The sequence below is a fragment of the Zonotrichia leucophrys genome, chromosome 23 (genome assembly GCF_028769735.1).
Source record: "Zonotrichia leucophrys gambelii isolate GWCS_2022_RI chromosome 23, RI_Zleu_2.0, whole genome shotgun sequence".
Classification (NCBI taxonomy): Eukaryota; Metazoa; Chordata; class Aves; order Passeriformes; family Passerellidae; genus Zonotrichia; species Zonotrichia leucophrys.
In genome coordinates, this window is record NC_088192.1 from 3785736 (window position 1) to 3810303 (window position 24568).

General features: G+C 48.2%; 1 protein-coding gene across 3 annotated transcripts in view; it reads right to left on the bottom strand.

Annotated features, from left to right (window-relative positions):
* GRIK3 (glutamate ionotropic receptor kainate type subunit 3) overlaps positions 1 to 24568 on the bottom strand; it is a 125612-nt gene that overhangs the window by 20059 nt on the left and 80985 nt on the right. For all 3 annotated transcript variants that reach the window (XM_064731846.1, XM_064731848.1, XM_064731847.1), the window contains exons 6-11: positions 23485 to 23658; positions 20818 to 20961; positions 18306 to 18413; positions 14656 to 14769; positions 11936 to 12139; positions 2267 to 2490 (exon numbers count right to left, since the gene is read on the bottom strand). In XM_064731846.1, coding sequence (XP_064587916.1) covers positions 2267 to 2490; positions 11936 to 12139; positions 14656 to 14769; positions 18306 to 18413; positions 20818 to 20961; positions 23485 to 23658 — 968 coding nt within the window. The remainder of the gene's footprint in view (positions 1 to 2266; positions 2491 to 11935; positions 12140 to 14655; positions 14770 to 18305; positions 18414 to 20817; positions 20962 to 23484; positions 23659 to 24568) is intronic.

Consider the following 24568-nt stretch of genomic DNA (forward strand, 5'->3'; position numbering starts at 1 on the left):
AAATAGGATGACAGAAGAAATGTCAGGAGCAAAATGTAAAAAAGGAACTGTAATTGCAATATTTTATGTGTTGAATTTAGTCCAAAAAAATAGCCTGATAGGGAAAAATTGTTCTACAACATTAAATTGATGTGATGGAGTGAGATGCTGAGGTTCATGTCAAAATAAAACCTGAGACAAAGCCACAGTTCTTCAGGTTTTCAGCCAAAAGCCAGGCAATGCTGCCATGCTTGGACAGACATCCCTGTTTGTGCAACGTGGTGACTGAGGGGTCTGCCCCAGCATTTCCTTCAGCCTTTCTGCAGCATTTCACATGCAGATACAATTTGCACATTTAACATGCTTTGAAAGTGGAATCTGGACAATTTGGGCTGGATTTGGTCATTATGAGCTGAGAAAAATAAGCTCCAAAATGTAAAATTTTGTTTGGATTGTGACTGCAGGCCACAGGAACAGGCTGTGCCATCAAAGCCCACTCAGCTGTGCCCTGCCTGGATGGCAGGGGCAGACAGACAAGGACAGACAGACAAGGGCTGTCTGTCAGCCACCACAGGATTTTCCTTCTCTTGGTTACCTTGCACATCCTCAGAGGAGAGTCCTGTGATGCTGAGAGCCCTGGTTATCCCTGACAGGTTGGATGGGGAGGGAAGGCAAAGACAAGGCAGGAGGGTGATTGCAGGATCTGGATCAGGGAGGGCCCTCCATGTCCTCTGAGAGGAAAACTGTGGATGCTGACAGTCTGGTCAGGGAGAAAGCCAGATAAACTTGCCCAGGCATTGCTCTGAGGGAGCTTTGAGAAAGCTCAGAGAAAGAATTAAAATAATCTTTAATCTTTGCAGCTGGTGTTGTGAACTTGTTGTTTACTTGTAAGATGTGTACAAGAAAGGTGTTCCTAATTAGCCAGCGAGGTGAGGGGTGTTGATTGAGGACCAATCAGGCTCAGCTTTCTTGGAACAGTCTATAAAATAATGTGGAATTTAATAAACTTCTGAGAAGACCTTGTGTTGCTTCATTAAGCTGTCCCTAATACAAAAGTGACAGAAAACAAATGTCCAGCTCTGCCCCTGTGCAGAGGAGGGGCCAGAGGATGTACCTGCCTCACCATGCATGTTTAACATGCTTTGAAAGTGGGATCTGGACAATGTGGGCTGGATCTGGCCATTATGAGCTGGAAAAAACAAGCTCTTAATGTGAGCCCTGCAGGTGCTCACAGCACTCGTGCCCAGCTCACTCTGCTGTTCTGTGTAATTAGGATATGACAGAGTGAATGCTGGAAATGTGCTCTAAATGCCCCCCTGGACTGAGGGATGCTGAAAATTGTAGATTTGTTGTACCATCAGGGTTAATGGAGTCTGTTTGCTCCAGCTTTGTGTCTGATCTTTCCTGTGAGTCTCTAATGCCAGTGGATGAGGGGGGAATGTTTCTGATGGAAGCTCCCAGGGAGGTGCAGCACAGCAGGCCTTGGGGAAAAGGGTCTGCATGGACCCCCAGACCAAAACAGGGAGGGTTCTGAAATCCCCACAGGTATAAATTCAACTGGGAATAATGAGAAATGAGCGTGAAACTGCAGAGTGGGCTGAGGACTCTTTCCTGGACGAGGTTTTTATGCAAAATATCCCATTGAGGGCTGTGTGTGGTCATGGAGGGCACCTGCCTGCAGGAGGGGCAAAGTGCTTTGTTTTGATTTGAAAAGGTGGGATCGTGGATTGAGAGCAACCCTGGACTGTGTCTCATCAAAGGCCCTGTGGAATTAACAAGACATGCAAATGTATGCAAATTCTGCCTTTAAACATAGAGGATTTAAACATGCTAATTAGATGCATATTAATTTTGTAAACAGACACAATGTCTGATCCGTAGCAAAGGCATCTCCATTCTTTTGGTAGAGGGAAAGGTTTGTGTGAGCTTTACAGAGACAGAAGTGGGAAATGGTGGGGGAGATGGGAGCTCAGGTCCCAGCAGAGGCTGGGAAGGGTGTGAGCAGAGAGCATGAATGGACAATGATACAGAAATACATCTCTTCATACACCAGGAGGTGCTGACAGAAAAGCTGCAAAACTCCTGAAATCTTTAAATTCTTCCATGCTGTGAGTGTGTGAAAGTGAGCAGCCAGCCCATGGTGATGGACCAGGGGGCATCTCAGGGGTGACAACGGTTTTCATCAGAAAATGCCAATTCTTATCTCCAAGTTCTCAGTTATCTGGGAGACGTGGCCTGTGGGCCAGGACAGCTTTTGATGCTGTAGCTGCCAGCAGGGAGCCCTTACCTGGCTATGACAAAGAGCACACAGCTGACCCCCAGGTAGGCCAGCAGGATGTACATCCAGATGTCAGGAGAGAGAGGGTTGAGGAAGGAGAACACGCTGGGGTTGGTCCCGTTGGGCTTCCTGTAGAGGATGCTGACCCCCAGGGTCATGAAGGGCTTGGAGAAGTCGATGGCTTTCTCCCGGACGTGAGTGATGGTCAGAGGAGCCACGGCCAGGTCAGCTTTCTGCAAAGAGGGAGGGGAAACAGGCAGGGAGAAAGGAGGAGTCACAAACCGAGGTGTTTCCATCCCCTTGGAGACACCACAGCTCTCACACAGCAGAAACAGGCCAAGAACCCCCAAAGTGCAGCCCTGAGGTTCCCCCAGGGGGAACATGTGGTACATATTTGGTATGAAATACAGGTGTTGGAGATACAGTGCTGTGAAGTACAGATATTGGGGGTACAGTGTTTGCAGTGAAATACAGATGTTGGGTGTATAATGTTCACTGTAAAATACAGATGTTGGGGCACAGTGTTTGCTGTGAAATACAGATGTTGGGGGTACAATGTTCAATGTAAAATACAGATGTTGGGGTACAATATTCACTGTAAAATACAGATGTTGGGGTACAGTGTTCACTGTAAACTACAGCCCAACCAAATGGATTTGGTCCAACCAAATTTCAGCTGAGCATATTCCTTATCCTGACAGCTTGTATGAATTTTGTTTGTTTCTATTATTTCTGTTGTTTACTAATTTGTGTGTTAATTCAACAAGCAGCCACATTCACCCTCTTTCTGTTGGTTAAGAGCTGCATTCATTCCTCTCACTAAACATTCATCCAGGTTCTCAAAAGCCACAAGTAAACACATCCAAGGTTTCCTCAATATCACCCTCCTTGCCTGAGCTTAGCAAATCATTCTTTGGGATTGTGAACTCAAAGAAACACAGACACATAAATTACAGCTCTGAAGCTGAGCAGAACCTCCCCCCATGCCAGGAGCCCGGGCGAGATTTATTTAACATCTGGTTCTGAAAATTAAAATTCTAAATTACCCATGGGTGATAATTACCTTGAGATACAGTAGATTTGTCATTATTCATGGACTTTAAATCAATACTGGCTGGAACATACTTTGCTTCAGCAGGAACTGTAGGAACCAGAGCAGGCCTGTGCTGGGGGTAAAGGTTGTACTAAAGGTTTCATTCAACCTTGCCAATCTGTGATCAAGTCAGTGCAATATTTATAAATAAAGGAATTTGGGTCTTTTATTGTAGCAAGAATCTTTACATGAGCTTTTGTCCATTTGTATGTGTATGTGTGTAAGGGACCCCCTCCTATAAGTGCAGCCTTAGAGCTCCTGAACAGAGGCCTTCAGGAATGATGTAACAAGGGCAAAAATGATGTGGTTTTGTTCTAACATGGCTCTCCAGCTGCTCCCTGGTTTTCCTTCCTTCTCACTTTGCAGATGGAAATTCATTTTTACGTCAGAGCTCGTTTCAGTCACTGCCATTTGTCAAAACCTGTGGAAAATGGGGACAATATTTTCCCAGTGAGCCCATTGTGCCAGCTGTGCTTGTGGTGACATGGACAGAAGCTGAAGGGGGTTGGAGGTGGCATTGGTGTTCTGCATCCTGGGGACCATCCTGGCAGCTTTGGAGCTTGGCTGCTCCCACCACCTCACAGCACACCTGGAAATTTTGGCTTAGCACTCCACACAGTCACAAGGCAGAAATGGCAAAAGAAATGCAGCATTTTCCCTCCTCCATCACTCCTGTGTGGGTGTCCTGACTCACCAGGGAAAGGCAAAGAAGATGTGGAAGGATTTGGCTATGGGTTTTTCTGAAGGAGGCAGCAAATGTTCTGTGGTCAGAGCTCGCTGGCAATGGCCAGGCTGGGGGAACCTCAGCCAAATTTGTCAGAACAATGCAGTGAGCTAAAGAACAGCCTGGAGTTTGTGCTTTGCCACAGAAAATGAAGAGAGAGAGCTCTGCATGGATGCCCAGGGATCCAACTGCTTTTAGCACAGAAATAAAATTTTACTGTGTGTCTCCAGCAGCTCCTGTGATGTGCTCCCAGCCCCGTGTCCTTGCAGGGAATGTCACATTCAGGCAGGACAGAGCAGGGATCCTGGAGCCTGGGCTGGGGTGTGTTCTGAGCAATTAGAGGCAGCACAGGGCTGCACTTCCACATCCTTTTTATCAATGCAGATTTTTCTGAAGGTGGCCTCTAATTAAGGCTTTGCTGACAGAGAGGATCTAAATCAAACCCACCAAGGGTGAAGCTTTGATTTGTCGTGCTCTGACATTCCAAACTGGGCAGTCAATTACCAGACTCTGGCTGCTTCCTTTACTCAGCCCTGGCTCGTGTGCTGTTGCACAGTCAGGTGGGTTTTATTAAAGATGAGGAATTAGAGCAAGTGCCAGTGGCTTAAAGACCCTTGTCCAGCAAAACCACTTAAGCCTGCACCTCTGTTTTACTGGAGCTCACACGTCTTCCAAGTCTTGTGCCTGTTCTTAAGTGTTCTGCTGAATTGAGGCCAAAAAGATGAATTCTGCCAAGGCACATCAAACACAGACACTTCTCCTACACACCTCCAAGGGTTTGGATCTCCTCATTCACCTAGTTCCAGCATTTCACTTGGCTGGAACAGCTGTGAGTTCACCACAGGGTGTTCAGCACAGGGATGACTGTATTTGCTGCAGAGATATTTGGTTTTCATCAGAAAATGCCAATTCTTATCTCCAAGTTCTCACTTATCAGGGAGATGTGGCCTGTGGGTCAGAACAGCTCTTGTGCAGCCGTGGTCACTGTGGGAATCCTGCAGTGCCTGACCTCAGCCAGAGCCAAGTTGCAGGCAGTGGCTGGTCATGGCAGAGCCCACCAACAGCATAAGCACCAAGATAAATATTTATTCAGGAAAAGAAGCTGCCTCTGTGCTTATTTTGCCAATCTGCGTTAGGTATTTACATAAACTAATCATGTGTGTGTTGCCTGAGAGACAGAAATAGTGTGTGTGTGTGTTTTACTGATTTAATTGTTACCCAGGTCTGGCACTGTCATCCCTCGGTGTCTCTTGCCACTGCCAGCACTGGGGCTTCTGCCTTGGGCCCTGCCTCTGCTCCCTACTCTCCTTGCCTGGCTGCTGTGTCCTGCTCCTGCTCCATTCTCAGGTTTCTGTGGTTGAGATGACCTCTGAGCTATCAGAAAGTCTATTTTTCCCAGCCCCATGACTGAAGAAGAAGAGATTTGTCAGTTCTGCTTTTCAAGGTTGTTTATTTTCTCTTATCTATAACATTCTCTCTCTGACCTGCTGAGGTCTGTCTGGCAGGTCAGTTTGTGGCACAGTCCCTGCCCTTGGGGTGGTGTTGGCTTTTTATACTAAGAACTACATGTACTTTATTTATAATAATTTTCCAATACCCATCACCTATGTTAGACAGTCTGTCTCTAGTCTAAACCAATCCAGAAGTGCCACCATCACTGCAGAAGATGGAGGGCAAGAAGAAGGAGAAGAAGGACAGGACATGCCGAGATTCCTCCATCTTGCCCTCTTGAACCCCCATTCTAAAAACCCCAAAATTCTACATTTTCACCCAGTGACAAATTAACTATCATTCTACTCAAACCCTTGTGGCTTCACACAAAGTTGGTAGTTTTTTCCATGGGCTAAAATGGAAGGCACAGGTGTTTGTGACTCTGTGCCAAGGTCTCTGAGCCCCCTGCCAGGGTCTGGAGTCACCCAGGGCAGCCACAGGAATTTCCTGGGTTCTGACACTGCCTGTCCCAGGGTGTGCTGGGCTCACACCTGCCCAGCAGCAGAGCATGGCTCAGAAAGGAGGGGCTGCTCCTGCTGGGGCAGTGGTGGGGGTCTCAGAGCCCTTTGCCTGCCCAGGGGCAGGGGAGCACTCTCAGAGGATGCTCAAGGAGAGCAGGGTCAGTGCCAAGTGTCTGACTCCTGCTCTTAATGGCTGCTCTTTCAGTCTCAGTCCTAACTAGACATCATTTTTGTCAATGGATTTATTCAATATTGGGGTGAGTTAAGATCAGATGTTAGCTGGAAAAACCCAGCTGTGAGCTGAAAAGAAGGAATGAGTGCCATGAGGTCCTGTTGGGGCTTTTGTAATCTTCACTTCAAGGAAGATCTCCCAAGTTGGAACTGCCATTAATTGTTCCTGAGGGATGTGAAGAATGGAGGACTCAGGTGAGAATGGCCCTGCTGTGAGAAACAAGCCCCGTCCTAAGGATTCCTGACAGGTGAACCAACCAGCAAAGGGCAGGGACACCTGCAGAGCACACAGAGAACCTGAAATCCCAATACACTGATCCTTCACCTGGATCTCTAAGCATGACCCAATCATGAATCCACCCAATAATGATCTGAGCACAAAAGGAAAAGCTCTTCTGGTTTATTTCCATCCTGTGACCGTGTTCACAGGAGTCTTAGGATGAGGGAAGACATGAGGATCTGACTCCATGTTTCAGAAGGCTTGATTTATTATTTTATGATATATATTATATTAAAACTGTACTAAAAGAATAGAAGAAAGGATTTCATTAGAAGGCTAGCTAAGAATAGAAAAAGAAAGAATGATAACAAAGGCTTGAGGCTCAGACTCTCTGTGCGAGCCAGCTGACTGTGACTGGCCATTAATTAGAAACAACCACATGAGCCCAATCACAGATGCACCTGTTGCATTCCACAGCAGCAGATAATCAATGTTTACATTTTGTTCCTGAGGCGTCTCAGCTTCTCAGGAGGAAAAATCCTAAGGAAAGGCTTTTTCATAAAAGACGTCTGTGACACCATCCTGTCCCTAACACTGAGGTCCTGCAGTGTCTAAAAGGTGGAGAACACATCCAATTAAATTATTTGCTCCCTATCCCTGGCCCAATGACATCCAAATGAAGCCCCAGTTCATGACAAGTGAGATAAAACATCCACCAGTGTAGGAGCATTAATGGGGAGCTGGCAGTGTGGTGCCATATGTATTTCTGCCAGAATTTACTGTCAGAAAATGCCCACTTATTGTGGAATTGTTAAATCAACTGTCAAGAATAGTCCCTAAGGATGGATATTACAAGTCCTCCACAGTTGCCATTGGCAGGGATTTCCATCAGAAACCCCAGTATTTGCCACATCTCTTTTATTCCCACCTGAAGTTTCAGATTGAATGGCAATGTGATGTGCACTGTCGCAGCAGAAGACAAGTTTTATTTGTGAACAAGTTTGTGCAAAATGTCCAGAACAACTCATTCTGCTGGTTTTATGGGATTCTGCCCACAAACAATAGGGAAGATTTGCAGACATTGCTTTGCCAGACAACTGGAATTTATAAATCAGAACGGATGGGCCACGGTGTGCAGTGGAGCTTTGCTTGTATCAGTAATAATTTCTATGAATAAACATCAATAGCAGCTCACTGTTGCTGAAAGGAGGAGGTTTGGCAGTTGTCAGGCTCCCTGTTTGTTATGAATAAAGGGCTCAGGAGCTTCTCTGCATCACCTGGGTTGCCCAGACCTCCCTGAATACCTGAGTTCAGCTCTCGTGGCCCTTCTGATCAAGGCTCCTCTGCGGGAATGGCCAGAGGGGTGACAATAAGCAGTGGGCTGAGGTTACTTCTCCAGGGAATGAACTGAACTCCTCAAAACAGGGACTTTTTGTGCTGGGGATGAGCAGCAGATGAAAGGCAGCAGGGCAGGGCTGTTGCACGAGGCTGCATGAGGCTGTTGTCTCTGGATCTGCTACTGGGGACCTGTCAGAGACAGGGTCGTGCTGTGGCTGCTCTGATTGCTGTTGCTTTTCCTGTTTATGCTTAAGGCCAGACTAGAAACACAGGGATTTTACAAAGGATCATAGCCTGAGGCATCCCTGCCTGTGGCCAGGCACGTCTGGATCAGAGGGAGAGGAGGGGGAGGATTCGTGACTGCAGCCAGCTCACTGTGTAAACACCTGTCCCAGAACATCCAGCACATTATTCACCTTTGGGGTGCCAACTTCTGGGGATTTACCCCTTTGGTGACAGCACCTTTGTCTCCCAGACACTGCTGTCCTGCACCTACCCAGCTCCTCTGATGCCATCTCCAGCCCAGGGAACAGGTGCCCCTTGCTTCTCCTCTCCAAATTTCAGCCTCAGCTGAGTTGGCTGATTCCTGGGATGCAGAATCTGCTGATTCCTGGTATTCAGAATCTGCTGCTCCCACAGCTCCCAGGCCCTCTGAGCAACAATAATCACCATTTTAGCCTCTCACCTCACCCCCTGCTCTGCCCAGGTCATTCAGGGAGCCCACACCAGCTCAGCCCACCTGTGTCACAGCAGCCCAGGGGGCTAAGTGGGTCTTCAGCAAGGCAATGGCTTTCTGCACTGAATTAATCCTGACCTGAGTATTTAGACCTCACAAAATCCTGCCTGCTTTATGCTCCCACCTGAATGATTCCAATTTATATATGAGAAGCAGACACAGAGGAACACCAACTCAGATAACAAACTCTGGATGTGGGCAGCCCTGTTTCCATCACCACCACTCGATTTGAATGCTGCCTCTAACACTTTTCCTCCTGGGTGTGAAATAAGCTCGCTCTGGCCTGTTGCAGTGTCCATGGGTTGTGCCTTTCCCCACACCAGGGGAAGATGCTGCTCAGGAAGGGCCCATCTGGCTGCCATTTCACTTCTGAAGGCTTTACATAAACACTGCTATAAAAAGCAATGGCATGCAGATAAAGGAGCTAATGGCTTCATGTGGGGCCTGGGCAGTGTCCCTGCAGGCACAAACTCAGCCATGCAGGACAGAGCACAGAGCTGCATCTCAGAGCTAAGAACTCAACTTGCCTTGGAAGAGGATGTTTGGCCCTTTCCTGCTGCTGTGTGTTGGTTTGCTTTGTAGATAGTTACCCAAGAAATGTTACAATGCAGGTTTGACCATGAATTTTGTGTTATTTAATGAGATTGCTCCTCAAATCTCCTTCTTGTCTATCTCAGGTAGCTGACCACAGCTTTGGGAATGGCTGAAGCCTCCTGAGGGCCTTGTGGTGTCTTGCAGGACACTGGAAGTGACATGGTTTGGGCTGAATGATTGTCTGGCTTCTACTCCCTTGGGAGGGATTTGTTCCTTGTGAGCTCTGCAGTGCAGTGAGAGCTCCAGAGCCCAATCCCAGCACTGAGAGAGCTCCAGAGACTGCTCCCAGCAGTGGGTGAGCTCCAGAACCCATTTTCCACAGTGGGAGAGCTCCAGAGGCTGCTCCCAGCACGGAGAGAGCTCCAGAGCCCATTCCCGGAACTGAGAAAGCTCCAGAGAGCATTCCCAGCAGTGAGTGAGCTCCCGAGGCTGCTCCCAGCACTGAGAGAGCTCCAGAGGCTGCTCCCAGCACTGAGAGAGCTCCAAAGGTTGCTCCCAGCACTGAGAGAGCTCCAGAGGCTCCCAGCAGCAGGGCCAGGCAGAGGAGCTGTGTCCCAGGGGGCTCTGCCGAGGGGCACAGCTGCCACTCGGTGTCAGCTCTGATCTGTGTCACTCACATCACTCGGAGCAGCAGAGCTTCCACTGGGACACTGCCACTCGTCTAACTCGGCAGGGCTGTTGTGTAAGAGGCTCTAAAATCTGTGGTTTGAGCTGCACGGAGTTTTCCAGAAGGAAAAGCACCGAGGCAGGTTTGCAGAGCTCCCACATGCGATGGAGTCCTGCTCCCCAGGGCTGTCCTTGCCTGCCCTTGCTGCTCTCCTGCTCCCTGGGCCAGGCCAGCCCAGGGCTGCAGCGCTTGTCATAAACTGATTAAGCATCACTCTGTCCCTATAAAGGGACATAATAATTATCATCTGCATTTTACAGATGGAGGAAGCAGTGCACAGAAGCAACTTGTCCAATGTCATTTAGGGCAGAGAGAGCAGATTGGAAGCCCAGCCCAGCTCCTGAGCCACTCATCAGTCCCAGCCAGTGCTTGACTCTCCACACACCACAGTGACTCACCCAGCAAACTCATTCTTCTCCCATGAATGGTAAGAGCATCACAGCTCTACAGGGGATTATTTTTGTGTTTTTGCTGCTTGGGCTGTGGATTCAGAATGTAGCCAGGACCTGGGGGTGATCAAGGGCTGCCCCACTTGAGCAGGATGCTCAGGAGGAGAGCACTCTGCACTGCCTGCGCTGCTGCCTGTGCTGCAGAGAGCAGCATTCTTTTTGTCCTTAGCTTTTCTTCCAGAGGCCTTCTCTGGGAATCAGATATTCATAAAAACACCAGCTTTCCTCACCTCCATAACTGGGCCCTTGGGATCACAGGATGTGCTGGAGGCAAGATATCTAATTAGCAAACTGAGCAAGCTCTGGCCGCGAGTGGCCGTTTCAGAGGCGGTGGCGCTTTGGCGGCTGCGGGAGCAAAGCTGCTGCTCCAACAGGTTCCCTGGGGCTTAAAGAGCTCCTGGAAGTGGCCATGGAAGGAGAAGCACAGCTGCTGTGTGGCAGAGGGAGCTCTGTGTCCCAGGAGAATTTAGTAAATAAGTTGCTCTTATAGAAAATAAAAAATGAAACTGTCCAGGGCACACCTGCTCTGGATGTCTGGATGTCTCCTCTGGGCTGGGCTGTGTCTGGGACATGCCTGGGCTGCCCAGGCTGCACTGGTGCTGTGCCCTTGCCTGTGTTTGTCCTCAGGGGTGAGAGCAGCTCCTGCTGCCAGCCCAGGACACCCCATGTGCCCCAGGCCCAGGGGAAGGCTCTTCCCTGTCCCCACACCCAGCCTGATTCCCACTGTGGGACAGGCTCTGCCTGGAGCCACTGAGCCCATTTCTGTGCTGGGAGAACAGCCCTTTTCAGGAATTTCAAATTAATATTTGGAAGAGCCAGACACAGGGGAATTCTGGCAAGCAGTGTGACAAGGAGCAAAGCAGGGTCAGGAGCTCGCTGTGGGTATTCTGGGTCACCAAGAAATTCACCTGTCCCACCTCAGAGAGCCAGCCCAGGGATGTTGGGAAGGATGAAAATTTGACAATAAAGCCTCACAGATATGTGTGCTTGGTAGAAAGATTTTTGACTGTAGAATCTGAAGGAGAAATTGAAATGAAAGCAAGTTTTGATATAGAAGTAAAGAATTGCTGAGCCAATCTTACTGGATAACCAAGGAGACAATGGGTGTGTTAGTTAGAAGGGGTTTTCATGGCTTAGAGCAAAGGATAAACCCACCCCAAACAAGAAGATGTTTTTACCAAGCAGAAAGAGAGCACAGGCAAACAAGTCAGCAAATATGGCAAGTAGAAAAAAGGTCTCAGAATTTTCCACTGCAAGAAAACTGAAAACCAACTTCTAGCTTAAACTGTAATGTACTGACTTTTAGTGATTGGAGAACAGTAACATGAATATGGTAATTATAGTAGTTATGATAGGCTATAGATAAAAGTTAAGGTATAGATCAGTTCCACTGTATAAAGGTGCTCAGCAAAGAAAAGTAAATAATGCATTGTGACCAAAAGAAAAGTATATAATGCATTGTAACCTAAACTAAGGGTCTCCAGGCCTGCCTGCAGCTGGAGCTGACAGCTGTAGGCACAGGCTCTGTCACCCACTATTCTGGACTCCTGTAACATCTTGAGTGTAATAAACTGAATTTTGGAGAGCAGTCCTGCATCCCTCATTCAGGCTCTTACAGTGGCAGGCACTGCCTGGCACAACCAACCCTCAGCAGCCACCCATGGGCTCACTCACGTGGTCGATGAGCTCCTTGATCATGCCATTCCACTGGCCCTTCTCATCCTGGGCCCCGTATTTGCCGTCCTCCACCAGGCGGATCTCGTAGGAGAAGCCCAGGATGATGGCCAGCTCCTTCAGGAGGTCGATGCAGTAGCCCTCGAAGCGGTCATTCCCAAACAGCGCCGTGTCAGATTTACGGAACATCACAAAAGGCTCCTCCTGCCCAGGGAAAGCAAAAAGTCCCAGTTCAGGGTCAGCTGGAGGCAAGGCCACCTCTGCAGGTCAGCCCGAGCCGCCAGGCACCAGCTCTCCAGGCAGGGCTGGCACTGTGACATGTTGGGAATAAATTAACTTTGCACAGCGCATCAGCTAATTAGCAACCTTGTTTACCCCACAAAATTTAATTTTGTCTCTTCTGAGCAGCCAACTGTTTTCCATTTGGTAGGATTTCAGGGAGAAAAATAACCATTTCATGCTCTGAAAATGAAGTGTTAGAAACAGCAAAAGAGGGGGAGGACAAACACCCCTGCGCCCTGCGCACGGTACCTGCCATTCACCACAGGATTGTGGTGGAAATTCAGGGTTTGAGAGCTGTGCATGGCTGGGGCCACCCCAAAACCTCCCCATTGAGCTCACTCTGTGCTGGCACTGCCTGATGGACACTGCCCAGCTGCTGCCCAGGGAAACTTTGTGCTGTGTGCTGCTCTTCTGGCTGCCTGGGAGAGCTGGGGGTGTGTGACCCATAGCAGAGCTCCAGCCCAGGGGACAGGAGCTAAAGCACCTGTGGATCCCTCCCCTCGAGCAGGGGCTGGCAGGTGGAGTTGAAATGGACACAAAGAGAAGTCCAGCATCCTTTGGTGCCTCTCAGGCTTGGGCAGCCACCGAGGACGAGCAACACTGGGGAGCCTGAGGGAAAAACGTGTGGAGGACAGATGGAAATGGAAAAGGTGGTGGGCAGCAGGCGAGAGCTGGAAGGCAAGAGGAGGTGAGGTACCTCCAGCGAGTCCCTGGCTCAAACTGGGGGAGTCTGCAGGGCTTCTGTCCTTGCTGTGGGGTGGCCAGAGAGGGAGGGTGAGGCAGGACTATGCTTTGTGCTGGAAAACACCCTCTGTGATTTTGGCCAGGCATGGGGGCTCTTGAAGAGGTGGGAGGGCAGGTGTGCAGCCATCATTAGAGCCCTGTCACAGTGCCTGGTTTGGGGTGGGGTGCTCTGAGGAGGGGGCTCAGGTGATGCTTGTCTTTGCCCACCTGCCAGCCCCAGCTCTGCCCTGGGGCTCTGTGCTCCCACAGAAGGACAGGGGATGCTCCTTTGACCCAGCAGCAGGGTCAGGAGGGGACGTGGCAGCACACGGAGCCCCATTTGCAGAGTTCTAAAGCCCAGCTGATCACATCACGCCCATGGAGTTTAGCTTGGCACGCGCAGCTCGGCTCAATGCTGCGCTCCCCCGCCGCCTCCTCGGCTTTCTGCTCTGGAATTAGTGCTTTGTTTGTGAATCAGCTGAATCTATGGATCTCGATATAAATCCATGGCTCCAGAGCAGCCATAAAGCACTATTAATTTTGGGAAGCGCTGTAGGGATTACATACATATTTAACAGCCGAAGCACTGAACATTAGGACGCCGCTCGCTTCAGTAATGTATCTCCAGGTCTCAAACATTTCCTAGGGGGTAATTCTGAACTCTGTGAACCACTTATTCACGGACTATTTCACAATTTATTACTGAAAATAGCCAGACATCCAATTCACAAGCTCTCTCAGTTTGCTAATCGATTTCTCAGTGAAGGTGCCCTCAATTTCATAACTTCACAGTTCCCATATTGCTTGGGGAGAGCGGCACTGGCTGCTGGGGTAATATTTCTCTTCCAACAAGTCACTGCAATATGAGCAAAAGGGGAAAAAATAGCCTTTCATGCTTTTTCTTTTAAAGGCTCCTCCTATGGCTCTTCTCTCGTCATTTACAGCAGTGCAGAACTACAAAGGGGTGTTGCAAATGCAAATAACATCCAGGGCTCTATTTTATGTTTCAGACTCCGGCATACGCAGTGCAATCACTGCAGAACTCAGGTCTGAGCGCATTCCCTCCTCCCCTGGGCACAGGGATCCAGGACAGCCCCAGTTCCAAGGTGGAAACCCCCTGGCACGTGTGCAGGCCCATGGAGTGGCACAATTAATGGGAACTGATATCACCCCGTGCCTTATGTAATTCCTACGTGCTCGCAGAGCTCGAGATGGAAATGTTGCCTGAAAAAAAGCCTGTCAAAGGCAGATGGCTGACAGTCCCCTCCTGGCTCCATCATTTTGCATTATGCCATGGCCTTTGAGGTATGGTGGGAACCATGGCCTGGACCCAGATAATTCCACAGCCATGGAAATGTTTAATGGGAAAAAATGTCATGTGGTGGATGGGAAGTTCGTCAGGAGGAGTGGCTGATTTGCAAGGAAAGCTGCTGCAGCATCTGTCTTTGGCTTATGTTCAGCTTCCACCCTGCTAACCCCTTGCTGAGGGATACAAGACCTTTGGTTCCATCCCTTCTGCTCTAGACCAGGTGTCCCCTGTCTCTGTTCCCCTCTGGGCACCTTGGTCCCGTCCTGTTATGATACAAATCCACACTATATCCAGTCCCATCCTTTTAAAAGGCACTGGGGTGCTGTGAGCTTTCAGAGACATTGGGGGTCCCTGGGATATCCCTGGGGTTGTGGGGAAGGACAGTGACAGGCTGGCAGTGCCCTACCAGCACCGTGGTGACAATCAGAGATCTGTTGCTCAGCGAGTCCGTGACATTGGGCCCTCGTCCTTTGGAGATTTCTGTGATGTTCAAACCATCTGAAGGGCTCCATGCTCCAACCTGAGAGGAAGCAAAGCAACACAGTGAATCCCCCATCTCCAATTCCTCAATCCCTTCCTGCATTCCTTAATTCCTACCTTGCATTCCTCACTTGCTCCCAGCATCCTACTGGCCTGGAAAAGAGAACTTCCTTCTTTTCTCTGCAGCAAACAGCAGCAAAACTGGAATTACCATGAATTAACCCTTCAGCTGCAGGTCAGTCCATGTTCCACACGTGGCACATGTTCCACAGCCCCTGTGCTGCTGCAGTGGATGAAGACTGTGGGGGCTGGAATTTAGGGGCTGAATGAATGAACAATTTGCAAATGCACCGCATAGAGCAACAATCAAACCACGCTAAAGAGTCAAATCTGGGCAAGGATAAAGCACAGCGAAAGAAAAATAACCACAAATCAGAGTCCATTTTCTTTCTTTTCCATTTCCCCACCAATTTGCTTTGGTGGGGGGGATTAAAAAGGCTCGACCAGCTCTGCAGATCCCTGATAGGGCCCATTCCTGCTCTCTGTGCCGTGGCAAATCAGCTGGAGGTTTCTAACACATCTCTAGGTGTGCCCTGGGCCCCCCTTTGGGAAATCCCTGCAATAGGGGAGTCTCAATCCTGGCTACAAACCTGGAGGAGGGGGTGGCACAGCCATGTCAGCTCTACTTCAGGTGCTCTGTTTTCTCAAGCTGTCAAATGTAATAAATTATTAGACTTCAATGAAGTCTATTGATCCAGAAATGGCAAAGCATGTCTCTGTTTAAGGAAGTCATCTGGGCGAGGCTAAGCCTGTTAACCTGATCTCCACGGTGCAGGGGAGCCTTTGGGACAAACTTTGAAGGCAGGAGTGGCTAAAGGACTGTGACAGAGAGATAAAATGTCAGGAAAGCTGCAGGAATGTGGGAGTGCTGCCAGAAAATGGAGCAGGGTGGCCATGGAGCCAGCCTGGCAGGGAGAAAAAAACAAACCCCACCTGGAAATGGGAACAGAACGATCCATCTGTAGGGTCAAACTGCAAGGTGGGACTCGGAGAGAAGCCAAAGGCAGGCAGCTCAATCCACCCGGGAGCCAGCAGCTTCCCATCTTTTATTTATTGCTGTTTTTAAGATTCTTCAGCCTCTTCAGCAGTCCAAGGGGAGAACTTGGTTTTACTGCATCCCCAAAAAGAGACTTTGTAATGAGCAATGCTGCCTGGCAAAAAAAAAATTGTCATAAATTCTGGAAGAGTTTCCGTGAACTTTGTGAAAGGTTTTAAATATTTCAGGTAAAACTGAAGCGATCCCCCATCTCTGCCTTGGATCACACAACAGCTGCAATGTCAAAAATTATTATTATTGTGGATGGGAAAAAAGCAAGCCTGAGAGGCCCCAGTTTGCTGCACTGCAGCCCAACTCACTTCTGCCTTGCCACGTTTTCTTTAAGAAAATTAAATGCATGGCACTTAAGACTGAATTAATCAGTTTAAAATATTAAAAAAGGAAGAAAAAGGAAAAAGTGCTTTAAGAGAACTGTGTGAGTCAGATAGTCAAACTATATGTAATTAGGATTTGGTAATACTCCTGTAATCCCTGGAACATCCAGGAGGTATGAGGATCAGGGGGTTCAATCCTAAAGCTCAACAAACATAAGCTGTGATACATAAAGCACAATCCAGCTGGGATTTGTTTGTAGTTTGGTGTTTTGTTAGTTCAGATTAACTATTGACAGAATTCTGGCTTCAACAGAGATTTGACATCGATACTTTAAAACCCCTCTGGAGCTGACACGAAGCTTTCAGAAGAATAATGGTGGGAACTGTGAAATCTCTGAATTATTGGCGACAAAAGTTGATGGGGTGTGCAGGGGACATGTCGAGGTTTGGCAGCTTCCAGTGGGCTTGATGTGACAGAGAACTGCAATAACTCCAGCTGGTGCCAGCTCTGCTCAGCCCACCTGAGAGGTGCTGGTTTGACAGGTGATTCTGTGGCTGTGCTTAAACATTTGGATTCATGTGGTACAAAAAGCTGGAATGTTTTCTATTATCTGCCCAGCACAGCTCTCCAGCAGTGCCTCGGTGCTGCTGGACTTCAAAAAGATGTGTTGTTATTTTTGGGTTAGGCTCTATAAACAAAATATTTTGTGAGGAAATAAGGCTACAAAAGTCAGCTGCTGCTCAGTTCTTGCGAGCACCAGCACCTTCCCCAGCTCTGTGAGACTGAAGGTCACTGGGTTGATTTGAAACATTTCCTTTATTCCTTATTTGACACCAAAATCTCCCCAGCAGGAGAGAGCTGTGGTGACCTTGAGCTGTGTTACCTGAGGCACAGAGCTGCTGCTGTGGTGGGGAAATGTGGCTGCCATTCATTTCAAATCCCAGGAAAACCAAACGGTGAGGAAAGGGGATGTGGCACGGGAGCCTCCCCTCCAAACAGAGAATGGATCCATGGATGCCTCCAGCCCTGGGGCTGCCTCCCTGTGCTGAGTGATTAAATTGAAATCCCTCCCTGCTGCCAGCCAGGTGTCCTGTGGGTTCAGAACCTGTCCCCCTGCCCAGAGGGACAGAGCCAACAGGCTCAGAACCTGTCCCCCTGCCCAGAGGGACAGAGCCAGCGCCGTGCCCGGCTGCCACGGGCACCTGGTACCTGTCTCAAAGCAGACTCTGCTCTAGAAAGTGCCTTGCTGCCCTGCCAAATTCCTCCCGCACAGGTGATAGACACCTGTAGCAGGACAGGGACGCAGAGCTGCTCACAGAGTAGTCAGAATCATGGAATTTCCTGGAAATCACAGCTCCCTGTGTTGCAGCCACCCGCTGCTCTGTTTGTCATCAGCTGATCTCACCTTGAAACCTGCATTCTAAGGGTTTTAAGGCTGTCTGTGTTGCCTTTTTATTTCAAGTTTGCTTTTTTTAAGTAATTGAAGAGAAGGAAATTAAGTCCCCAGGCACACCTGGGATCAGATTTGCACATCAGCATGGTTTTACTGTGCCCAGAGGAGATCTGCACTAATTTGGAGGACCTAAGGCTGCAGACTTCATGCTCTTGACCCTCATGACACCCCCAGCCAGCCAGGCAAGGACACACTTCTCTTTTTTCCTTATTGTCCCTTAGATAATAAACAAAATACCCAGTGCATTGTCCTGCAGATTCCAGGCTGTAATAAAATGGGGCTGTTCCCAGCCTTGGGCAATTTCATAGTGGGAAATTACTCCAGATGATGATCTCCAGTGCTGAGAAGAGGAGAAGAACTGAGGAGCCAGGCCAGCAATAGGGAGTGGGACAGGCATCATTCCTGCCTGCTCAGGACAGGGAGGGGTTAATGGATGCTCAGAAAGTTTCTTTTGCCTCCACTATCCCAGGAAAAGTGCCACAAGCACTTCTGCAATCTGTAATCCCACGCACTGGCTTCAGGGCGAGTGAGTCATGGTTGAGCATGGAAAAGGATCTGAGAAATCCCACAAAGTGAATATCCTTTTATATAAACCCCAGAAACCTGGAATCAATACAGCACCAACCATCTCTCTGTTGCTGAGCACCAGCGTTATCCTCAGCCACATGCAGATAAAACAAACCCTGCCTACCTTTTCAAGGCCGTCTTCTTTGAGACTGATGATATCCAAATCAAAATCTGTCCGTAAACCACTGGTTTTATTAAAGACAATGCGTCCCGTTAATCCTTCCCATTGGGCCTGTGGAAGGGAGAAAAAGTAGCAGGGCTGTTACTCAGTATCATAAATAATCTTTTGCCCTCCACTGTATGTTCTTTTAATTAGTCCTTATGCTGGTTCTTTCTCCCTAAAGAGCCTGATTAATTAATAATCCCTCCGCTGCTGCTCAGACTGCAGACAGAGCTGGAGATTTCCTTCCCTCTCTTGCAGTCCTTGCTACAATTTCTGTTCGCACCTTTTGTGCTCACCAGCTGTTGCAGGACGTGATGACTCAGTAGAAAACGACTTGCATTTATCACAGCATCCTTGTGAGCTGCCTTCATCCTTGTGGTGCTGATAAACACCGGCTCTGGGGCAGCTCCAGCCAGGAGAAATCCCTTTGTGCACCAGCTTGCTGCTGCTTCCAAGGTGTGTGGAAGCTTAAATGATGGGGATGCTTCCCTCTGTCCTTCCAGAGGAAGAATGGAGAAGAAGAGGCCAAGAATGTGTTCATGCAAGCAAGCTCTGAGGTTTGGAAACAGGCACAGGAGTCTGGGGCCATGTGCTGCTGGTGCCTTGCTTCATTTTTTGGCAGCATAAGGATGGGAAGGTGCTCACTGGGACTGGGGACATCCCATTCCCAGAGATTTTTCAGTGCTTGGCTGACTGAGGTCCTGAACAACCTGGTCTGACTGAGACCAGGAGCAGAAGCTTGGGGTAAAGATGCCTCAATTCAATTCCACAAAAAATCCTCTATGTAATTTGATTTCTTTCCCACTGTTCACTTTGCAGCACCCCTAGAATGAATCTCTCTGATTTAGGAGGTGATAGAACCCCCAGTGCCAGGTGTTCTGTGCCAGCAGAGCAGGAGCTAGGGGACAGTGAGGTGTCCAATGCCTGGGGACACTGCTGGATGTGCTGTGGCATTGTCCTGAGGAGGATGCTCCTGCAGGAATGCCAGGCTGCTGCTCAGCATCACATCCCAGCAGTGGGGAGCTGAGCCTGGGGATCTCTCCCCTGAGCAGGCTGCTCACTGAGAAATGTGTTTATTTTATGGGTGGGGGAGCTTGAAATATTCCAGTGTGATCAAGGTGGCATAATGTATTCTCAGGGGGAGTAACTGGCGTTTCTCCCAGTAAACACGCTCCTCTGGCTCTCCCTCATTAATTCCTGAGGAGCAGTGACAGCCTGCTCCCAGCCTTGCCACCCTGGAGTCCTGGGGAGGCTCTGTTTGCTCATTTGGGCGTGCAGGTGGTTTGCCTGTGGGATGTGCAGCCCTCGGAGCCCCCCGGGAGCCAGGGAAAACACGGAATGTTTGAGGAGCCCAGCTGGAGCACACACAGCTGCATGCTGAGCCCCGCAGCTCCCGCGGGGCTGGTGCCTTTCTGGGCTACCTAAAAACAGAGGCCAGACAACATTAAGGCAATAAAAAAGGTTGTATTTGTTGAAGGATCTTCAGGTACATTTTGGGCAGATGAAGGGACTAAACTCAAAAAATGGATGATAGGTTTTCACGCTTTTATAAGTTTGGTCCATTTGCATATTGGTGGTTCATCCTCCAGTTACAGCTTCAGGTCATGAAGTCATTTTACCCCAAGTTTGCTGCCCCCAACTCACTTTTGTTTCCATCTCTCAGGGTCTGAGGCAGTGAAGTGTCCCTGATTGCCAGGCCTGGAGAGGAATTGTTGTGTCGGCCCAAAATGGGAAATATGTCATTTTATGAAAAATCCTTTCATTAGGATCTTTTCTCCTGAGAAGCTTCAACTTCTCCATGTTTTGCTGCTTTGGAATGTGATTTGGACAACTGTTTACCCAGCATGTGAAGTTGTTTTTACTCAATGATCAATGACAGCCACCTGTGTCGAGGCTGTGAGCAGTCACAAGATTTTATTATCATTCCTTTTCTATTCCTTGCTAGCCTTGTGATGAAATCCTTTCTTCTATTCTTTTACTACATAATTTTCTTTTAATATAATATAACATAAATATATATAATAAAATAATAATATATAATAGAACAACACGATACATATAATATGTATAAGTATTATAATTATACATAATTGTTATATATTATATATAGTTATAATTATATGTATTATTATTATAATTAATATATGTAACATAAAATAATAAATCAGTCTTCTGAAACATGGAGTCAAGATTCTCATCTCTTCCCTGGTCCTGGGACCACCACAGCAGCTCACACTGCATATGGAGCCTAGAGTTCTACACTAAAGACAGGATTACAAATAGATGAAAAAAAGATATAAAATAGATATAAAAGCTTAAATCCTAAGGCATCAGTGGGAGCACTGAGGGACTGCACAACTCCCGGTCCAGGGAGTTTTCCACCGCTGGACCTACCAAGCCTCTACCACCAACCCCCAGGAACCTGCTCCTCAGGGGGAATAATGTTTATAGTCAATTAAAACCACATTTTTACCTCTTTTATGAAGTTCATGAAGCGGCCGCCGAACCTCCAGGCCTTGTGGCGGTGGCACTGCAGGGAGTTGACGGTCATCTGCGGCGCGCGCTGGTAGCACACGGACACCACGTGCACCGCGTCGTACAGCAGGGCAGCGTCTGTCTAAAGGGAAGGGGGACAGCGTTGGTGGATTGCAGTGTGAAAAATGCCTATTTTGTGATTGGTTTTTTTGTAAATATTCAAATGAATATTGCATGTGTTGTGTTAGAAAGTGATGCTGTATTTATTCTCTTAAGTAGTGTGTTAAATATAGTTTTAGGTTGTAACAAAATGTTAAAATAGAAACTATGCTATGTAGGATACTTTTTTTCTAAAGAAAGGACTCACACCAAGATAGCAGTTACAGGACACCTAAATCTTTCAGAGAAAGAGAAATTATTGCTCCATTATCAGGAGAAACGAACTTGTTCCCGCCTCACTCAGGTAGGATGACGCCGTTAGGATTATGAGGAAAAAGTTGACACTGACCAGACAGAATCCTGTGCTTGAATGAAATTTATGCATCATGTATGAGGTGTATGAATGTGCAACAGGTTATTGTTTTTAAGGGTTAATCCTCTGTTAATGTGGGTCGTTTTTTGGGCTTATGCTGCCCAGAAAAGGTACCCGGACATCCATAACTCTTTGTTTCTATTGTCTCTAATTAAATGGTCTAAATTATTATTACTCTAATTATATTACTATTTTAAAACCCATTTTATTACTATTAAACTTTAAAAATTTTAAAAACATGTGATTGGCATTTTTCACAGTAGGAAAAGGTGGAACCTGCTCTGAGTTACCCCCGCCAGCCCCAGGGTTTCTCTGCCTGTGCTCCCTGGTGGTTCCTTGGTTGTTTAGATCAAAAGCTTGGGGTTTTGTCTAAAATCAGCGATTCTGGAAGTGCCGTTTGTCTGTTCGGGTTGTTTCTTGCACATTTCCTGCTGTGGTGTCAAAGAGGGAGGCAACGGCTTCTAAATGTGGAAGGTAGTAACAGAGTTTTCTTATTGAGTCTGTTTTGTCTGAGTGTAAAAAAAAAATTATATGAGAACATATTTTCTACACTCTTTTATACATGGGAAAATAAGAAACAGAGATGTTTGTGGGCACACAGTTTTCCAAAAATGACACAAGCTGTCACCAAAATCAGGACCTCATAGCTTTGTAACATATTTTAGCATTTCAGTGATCTGAACTAGGGAGCACTTTTTTCCCCCCATATAATGTGATGATTTTAGATTCAATTTGAGATGCCCCATCTTACATCCAAACACTGATCAAGAGAATTGGATTTATTTTTCACTCTGATGTGGTAAGACCTCCTAGTGAAAATACATTATTTGCTGGCTTCACGGAGCCACGAAACAGATGTGAGTGTAGCAGCAGCGTAATAAACCACAATAAAACAAAATAATACAGCAAATAACTGAGCAAACATCTCACAGGACGTAGCCATGGAGAAAATCCTCCAGCCTTGGCAGCCATCCCTGTGACCTTCCCTTCCCTCAGCAACCAAGCATGAAGAGCAGGAGCCCCACCTGCATCCGTGGGCGGGTATGGACAACAGCAGGGACAGGTTTGGGAATTTGGGGCTGGAGGAAAGGGGGGGCAAGGATATATCCATGCAATTTCATGGTGAATTACAGACTGTAATGCCCAGCTGAGTCCAGGCCCCAGTGGATAGACACCTGGCAAAGAGGAATCAAAGGCAGGATCCCTCTGAGAGAGCAAAGAGGGGATGGGGGCTGAGTTGTGCTGCAGGCACAGGGGGGCTCAACCTGGGGAGAGGCAGGAGCCTGCAGGAGAATGGGGGTCTCTCCCCGAACAACAAACACAGCAGCAGGGATCTGAGGAGCCACTTCAAGGTGAAAGTCTGGGAGGCTTTGCCACTTTCTGGCAGATCTAAGGGGAAGGGAAGGAGGGAGGCAGTCAGCAGTTCTGGGGGTCGGAGACAGCCTGGCAGGGAAGACAGATGGGCGAGCAGGTGCTGTACCTTCCCAGCAGTAACTCAGCAGAGCAGACCTGCCATCAGGCCCTAAAAGGAGTCATCAAATCTGCAGCTCAGCCCATCTCTGCCCATTGCTTTGGCTCTTTCCCCTGCCTCAATCTCTGCAAATTGCCTGGTCCAGCCTGGCCGTGTGCTGTGCTCCCAGCCCTGGGTGCTGGTGTCCCTTTGCTCTTGGGGCTGAAAGCAAAGCCAAAAGGGGTTTGAGGGCTCAAAGCTGGAGCCCTCTGGGACACATCCTGGCTACCTGCCTTGTCTGGTGGCAATCTGTTGGCAGCTGGGCCCAAGCAGGCGGATTACCACAGCAGTGGGATGTGGGCTTCACCCCAGACTCCGAGGGACTGTTGTTAAAGAATCTGTGTCCCTCTGCTCTAGGGGGCAGCTGGAGCTCTTCGGGACATGTCCTGGCTTGTCTGGTGACAATCTGTTAGCAGATAGCCCCACAGCAGTGGGATGTGGGCTTCACCCCAGACTTTGAGGGACACTTGCTAGAGAACGCAAGAAAGCGCCTCAGGGCAGACACCTGGAATGAGTTGTTACTGGTACAAAAACCAATAGAAGTAACATTTAGGCCTCAATGACTGTCCCAGCCTTCCTGCCCTGCTCCCCAGACCCCCGTGCCCTGTTTGGACTGCCCGTACCATCATCACACCATCCAGGAGCCCCAGTTCGGCCTTGGGCGCTGACTGCAGCCTCTCCATGGACCACTTCTCAATGATGGAGGACACGTGGGGGTTCTCCACGTTGAGGATCCGGAAGCCGGTCAGGTTCACCCCAGAGTAGCGATATGGTTCTAGGTCTAATGCATAAAGATCCTTAAAAGAGAGAAACCGGTTTTAAACATTTTGCTTAGCTTTGTTTTGTTTGAGTTTTCTGCGTCGGTTGGTGTGTCTGTGTTTGGAGCGAGACAGCAGAGCCCACAGGAGGTGGGAGGGAGTACAGTGTCACAGACATCTTTTATGGAAAATCCTTTCCTTAGGATTTTTCCTCCTGAAAAGCGGAGAGACCTCAGGAACAAAATGTAAACAATGATTATCTGCTGCTGTGGAATGCAACAGGTGGATCTTTGATTGGGCCTTGTTGGTTGTTTCTAATTAATGGCCAATCACAATCAGCTGGTTCAGACTCTCTCTCTGAACCACAAACCTTTGTTATCATTCTTTCCTATTCTATTCTTAGCTAGCCTTCTGATGAAATCCTTTCTTCTATTCTTTTAGTACAGTTTTAATGTAATATATATCATAAAAAAATAAATCAGCCTTCTGAAACATGGAGTCAGATCCTTGTCCCTTCCCTCATCCTGTGAACACGATCACAGTACAGATCCCTCAGGAATTCAGAGGATTCTCAGAGGATTGTGATGCCTGCTGCCGTCAGTGTCTGCTTGCAGAGGCCTGGAGGTGTTGGTGCAATTTGGGTGCCGTATGTGCATGTTCCCCCACACACAACAGAAGGAAACTCCTGCCAAAGAGCCAAAGAACCTGCTCTCAGCATGAAAGAGAGTGGATTGTGGGGAGAAAACTGCCTGTGACCCTGAAAAAGAGATTTGTGACCCAGGGAGGGGGGACAAGGCAGAGTTCTGTGTCTGGAGCTCCCTTGGGCCTTTCCACGGAGGATCTGTTGGCAGTGCCGAGGCCCACAGGGTGCTGTGGATGACAGAGTCACTCTGAATGCAAAACACCAATTTGCAGACTATCAAAGAGGAACTAAGACGCATTTCTTGAC